Source organism: Eimeria necatrix, genomic scaffold, assembly GCF_000499385.1.
Source record: "Eimeria necatrix Houghton genomic scaffold, Enh_scaff295, whole genome shotgun sequence".
Classification (NCBI taxonomy): Eukaryota; Apicomplexa; class Conoidasida; order Eucoccidiorida; family Eimeriidae; genus Eimeria; species Eimeria necatrix.
Genome location: NW_013653497.1, coordinates 30,001 through 35,000, shown reverse-complemented (window position 1 = coordinate 35,000; position 5,000 = coordinate 30,001). Strand labels below are relative to the sequence as shown.

The 5,000-nt window shown below is 59.1% G+C and overlaps 1 protein-coding gene across 1 annotated transcript in view; it reads left to right on the top strand.

The window, feature by feature from the left end:
• Nucleotides 1-5,000, top strand: part of ENH_00040100 (UMP-CMP kinase, putative) — a gene marked incomplete at both ends in the record, with an annotated part of 8,657 nt that overhangs the window by 705 nt on the left and 2,952 nt on the right. The window contains 7 exons of the mRNA XM_013580724.1: nt 230-357; nt 570-1,136; nt 2,898-3,212; nt 3,443-3,580; nt 3,909-4,044; nt 4,657-4,728; nt 4,991-5,000. The exon at nt 4,991-5,000 is cut by the window's right edge and continues 297 nt beyond it. Coding sequence (XP_013436178.1) covers nt 230-357; nt 570-1,136; nt 2,898-3,212; nt 3,443-3,580; nt 3,909-4,044; nt 4,657-4,728; nt 4,991-5,000 — 1,366 coding nt within the window. The remainder of the gene's footprint in view (nt 1-229; nt 358-569; nt 1,137-2,897; nt 3,213-3,442; nt 3,581-3,908; nt 4,045-4,656; nt 4,729-4,990) is intronic.

The window sequence follows — 5,000 nt, the reverse complement described above, 5'->3', positions numbered from 1 at the left end:
CCTAAACCCTAATCGCTAAACCCTAAACCCTAATCGCTAAACCCTAAACCCTAGGGCGGTGCCCCAGGCTGTAAACCCTACTTAAGAGTTTGCGAGTGAGCGGATTAGACCCTTTGCTTTCACGCTTCCAGACTTCAGGGTTTAAGCTCCAGAATCGAGGGTTTAGGGTTTGCGGCCCAGGGCCTAGGGTTTAGGGTTTAGGGTTTAGGGTTTAGGGTTTGCGGCGCAGGGCGCATCGTGCCAGTGCGCATCACCATGACGCTGCTGCTGCGCAAAATGCTGCTGGCGAATTTTCGGGGTTTATTTTTGATTGATGGATTTCCGAGAAATGTCGACAACTTGGCGGGCTGGCTCTCCGTAAACCCTAAACCCTAAACCCTAAACCCTAAACCCTAAGCCCTAAACCCTGGCGTGGGAAAACCCTCGTCCCCGAGTCTTTGGTGCGGAGCTCCGGCTTCCGGCCCGCTGCGTGGCTGCCTCTGTGGGCCGTTTGCTCCGGAGGCCGAAATCGAGGGTTTAGGGTTTAGGGTTTAGGGTTTAGGGTTTAGGGTTTAGGGTTTGTTTGTCAGATGACGAGCGAGGAGAACTTGCCGCGGGAAATCCTGCGGCTCTCGCGGGCCTATTCTTCGGACTTGTCTTTTGTGGAGAAGTGCCAAGAGGCTTTAAGTCGGATGGGTTACAAACCCTCAAAAGGGGATTTAGACGAGGGTTTGGAAGCAGCAGCAGCAGCAGCAGCAGCAGCAGCAGCAGGAGCAGCAGCAGCAGGAGCAGCAGCAGCAGCGGCTGCTGCAGGAGCGCCTGCCGCTGCGGACCTCGAGGAGCTGACCTTGGAGCTGCGGCGGCGCTGCGGCAGCAGCAGCAGCAGCAGCAACGGCAGCAGCAGCAGCAGCAGCAGCAGCAGCAGCAGCAGCGGGAGCTGCGTGAAGCCGCTGCTGCTGCTGTTTTTCGAGTGTCCGGAAGCAGAGCTGCTGCGGCGGATTCTGGAGAGGGGAAAGACAAGTGGAAGGGCCGATGACAACGAGGTGTCTGTACAGAAAAGATTAAAAACTTTCCAAAAAGACACTTTGCCAATTGCTGCTGCTTTTCGTGCTGCTGGCTGCTGCCGGCTGCTGCAGGCGGGGCGGCCCATAGCGGAGGTGTGGGGCGAGCTGCAGCAGCTCTTCGAGCCCTACAGGGCGCTGCAGCAGCGCGCCCTCGCCGCGGCCCGCGCAGACAAACCCTAATTTAGGGTTTGCAGCCCACAGGGCCCGCGCGCCGACAAACCCTAATTTAGGGTTTGCAGCCCCGGGGGCCCGCGCGCCGCCAAACCCTAATTTAGGGTTTGCAGCCCACAGGGACCCGCGCGCCGCCAAACCCTAATTTAGGGTTTGCAGCCCCGGGGGCCCGCGCGCCGCCAAACCCTAATTTAGGGTTTGCAGCCCACAGGGCCCCGCGCCCCCACGCAAGGTTCGGAGCCCCAACGCGCGGCGCCGCCCGCCGCCGCACTCGCAGCAACGCGCAAACCCTAAATTAGGGTTTCACACGCGACACGTCACGCGCAGCGGAGGCGGCCCGCAGGCCCCGGCTCCAGACCCGCAGCTGCTGTAAACCCTATATTAGGGTTTGCACCGCCCCAGCCTTGCACAGACACAGACACCAGCGAGCACGCCGCGCCGCCGCTCCCGTCAAACCCTTTTTTAGGGTTTGGAGGCTCGAGCCTTAAAGGGCGTGCTGGAAGCTGGGCAATGCCCGCTGCAGGCGCCAAACACTAAAATAGGGTTTAGGCGGAGGGGTGGTGGCCTGCGGCGTGTGTGTGCCGCCGCTTCGAGACAATAATGATTCACTGACTCTATAATTGTTAATAATTAACATTTATTGCAATTTAAAAACTTATTTGAACACAAATGAGGTGGCTTTGGGGGTAACTGAAGGCGCCGGGCGCAAGAAACGCTGGGGTGTACGTACACCTGGGGAACGGTGGAGGGGTGAGGCAGAGAGGGGTTGCGGCTCTAAGTGATGTTCATTTCTTTTGTTTATAATTTTCAAATGATTTCATTTATTATTTTAAACTCAATTATTCCTTTAATTCAGCGCGTCCTGTCTGCCTTCGCGGCAGAGCCACGGGGTGTACAGACAGCATCGAAACGGCGGCCGGCGGTTGGCCGCGCGCGGCAGCCCACACAAGAGTTTGTCTTTAATTTAATTAGCATTTAAATAACTAAATGTAATTAAAATATATATTTCTTGTTAATTTTTGTCCGTTTACCAGTTGTTGGACATGATCTGCCGAAGATTGTTGCTGCAGCAGCAACTGCCGGGGGCCCCCGCGCTGTCGGCGGCGGGCTCGAGAGTCCTCGCGTTAGAAAGCCAGCAAATCTGCATTATTAAATCAAAAATAATAAATAAATATTAATTAAAAAAGCATTAAAGACTTCATGTAGAGACTCAGGCCAGCCACGAGCCTTAATGGACGAGCAGCAGCTGCCTCAGCCTGCCTTAGGGGCCCCCCCCACCCTTTCAACTTCCCCTCAATCGGGGGCCCCCCAGGGGGCCCCCCTATCCGTCCCCCGCTCCGTGTTTCCTGGGGCCCCCCCGCACTTGGCTGACCCCGGGGGCCCCCCCCGGGGCCCCCCCGCCGTGGGGCCCCCTAGGGGCCCCCCCTTCAGGGGCCCCCCAGGAGGGGCCCCTAGGGGCCACCACAGCAGAGGCCCCCCTGGGGGCCTCCCCGGGGGCCCCCACGAGGGCGCCCCTGGGGTCCCCCAGCGGGGCGGCGGCGCCCGGGGGCCCCCCGGGGGGCCCCCCGGAAGGTCCCCAGGGGGGCGCCCAGGGGGGCCCCCCGGGGGGCCCCCCGGGAGGCTCCCAGGGGGGCCCCCAGGGGGGCCCCCAGGGGCGGCCCCCCGGGGGGCCCCGTGTTGCAGGCAGAACTGAGTTACGGGCAAGCTGCTGTGCTGCGGAGAGCTGTGGGGGCGCTGCGAAGCACCGGAGTGGAGCTGCGGGTTGCTGCCTTTGCTGCTGCGCTGCACTTGGATGCAGCAAGTCAGTCGCAGACGGCGTGGCTGCACTTGGCCTTCTGCAGCAGCTTTTTCAGGGGGTTTTTGCTGCAGCAGCAGCAGCAGCAGCAGCAGCAGCAGCAGCAGCAGCAGCGGTGTGGGGGGGGGGAGCACGGGGAGGGCGCTGGGCCTGCGCTCTGCGTGACGCTGCCCATTAAACACCTCTGGAAAGCGCTCACCAAGGTCGCAAACCCTAAACCCTAAACCCTAAACCCTAAACCCTAAACCCTAAAGCGTCGCTCCCGCGGCGCACGGCGCTGCACTTGTGGGGTAGCAGCAGCCCTTCCTTTGTCTCGGCGTAGGGTTTGTTGCTATTAGGGTTTAGGGTTTGTCCTTGTTGTTTGGGGCCTGCCATTGGTAGGGTTTAGGGTTTAGGGTTTGCGCTTTCTAGGGTTTAGGGTTTGCGCGATTAGGGTTTAGGGCCTGTGGGGGGCTCGTCGCGGCTGCTGCGGCCCTCGCGGATTTATTTGCTGCTGACAGCAGCAACTTTAAAACTCGATGTTGAATTTGACCACTTTGGCCTCCATTCTTCTGCTGCGCTTCCTGTTGCAGTAAGCTTGCTGCTGCTGCTGCTGCTGCTGCTGCTGCTGCTGCTGCTGCTGCTGTTGGCGCTGCCCTCACGTTGCTGCCGCTGCTGCTGTCAACGCACGTTGCTGCTCTTTTCTGCGGCAGCAGCAGCAACGCAGCAGCAACGCCTGACGTTCTCGCCTCTTCTCACTCCTCTGCGTGCGACCTGCTGCTGCTGTTGCTGCTGCTGCTGCTGCTGCTGCTGCTGCTGCTGCTGCTGCTGCTGCAGCCGGCAGCCTGGGGCTTCCCCTGCCGCATGCGCTGGCGGCGGCGGCATTCTCTTTGTGTTTCTTCGCGAGTGCTTTTGAGGAGCCTCGAGGACTTTCTGCTGCCTTTCGAGGACCTCAAACTAAGCAGCAGCAGCAGCAGCAGCAGCAGCAGCAGCAGCAGCAGCAGCGGCAGCAGCAGCAGCAGCAGCAAGCAGGCACACGTGATTGTGCGCCCGAGGGTTTAGGTTTTGGGTTTAGGGGCTGGGAGGGTTCAGGGTTTGGGGGTTAGGAGGGTTGAGGCTTTTGTGGGGCTGAGGGTTTAGGGTTTAGTTAGGGTTTAGGGTTTAGGGTTTTGCAGGGATTAGGGTTTAGGGGGTGAAGGCTGGAAGGAACAGCTGAGGCGATTGCTGCTGCACCTGCTGCACCTGCAGCCTCGACACCAGCAGCGTCACGTGCTGCTGCTGTTGCTGCTGCTGCTGCTGCTGCTGCTGCTGCTGCTGCAGCTGACGGGGTGCTCTCGGGAGGGCGAAGAGGCTGCTGGGGACTCTGCGGGTTTTGGCAGCGAAGTGTCTCTACACGAAAACGTCTTTGACGCCCTTGTTTTTGGTCGCAAACCCTAAACCCTAAACCCTAAACCCTAAACCCTTTCTGCACCCTAACCCGTCTCTAAACCCTAAACCCTGAAGGCTCTCTGCTGCCTCCAAGGATGGGCTTTGGATTTGTGCTTTTGAGGGTTTGAGCCTTTACACTTTTAGGCCACGGGTCTGGGGCTTGGAATGCAGGGTTTAGGTGCTAGGGTTTAGGGTTTAGGGTTGAGGGTTTAGGGTTTAGGGTTTAGGGTTTGTCTTCAGACCCTAGGCTGCCAGCTTCGGGTGACTTGACTTTTGGAGGGCGAGAGCTGCGGGCAACAGCAGCGCTTTGTGGTTCGTCCCCTGACCCACCGAGGGTTTAGGGTCTAGGGTTTAGGGTTTAGGGCCTAGGGTTTAGGGTTTAGGGCTTAGGGTTTAGGGTTTAAGGCTTAGGGTTTTGGACGAAGCATGTGCGCTTCAGTTGCTAGGAATCGGCATTTGGGGTTTAGGGCTCAGGGGTCGTGGTTTAGGGTTTAGGGTTTAATGTGTAGGGTTTGGGGTTTAGGGTTTATGGTTTAGGGTTTAGGGTTTAGGGTCTAGGGTTTGGGGTTTGCAGACTTTCTGGG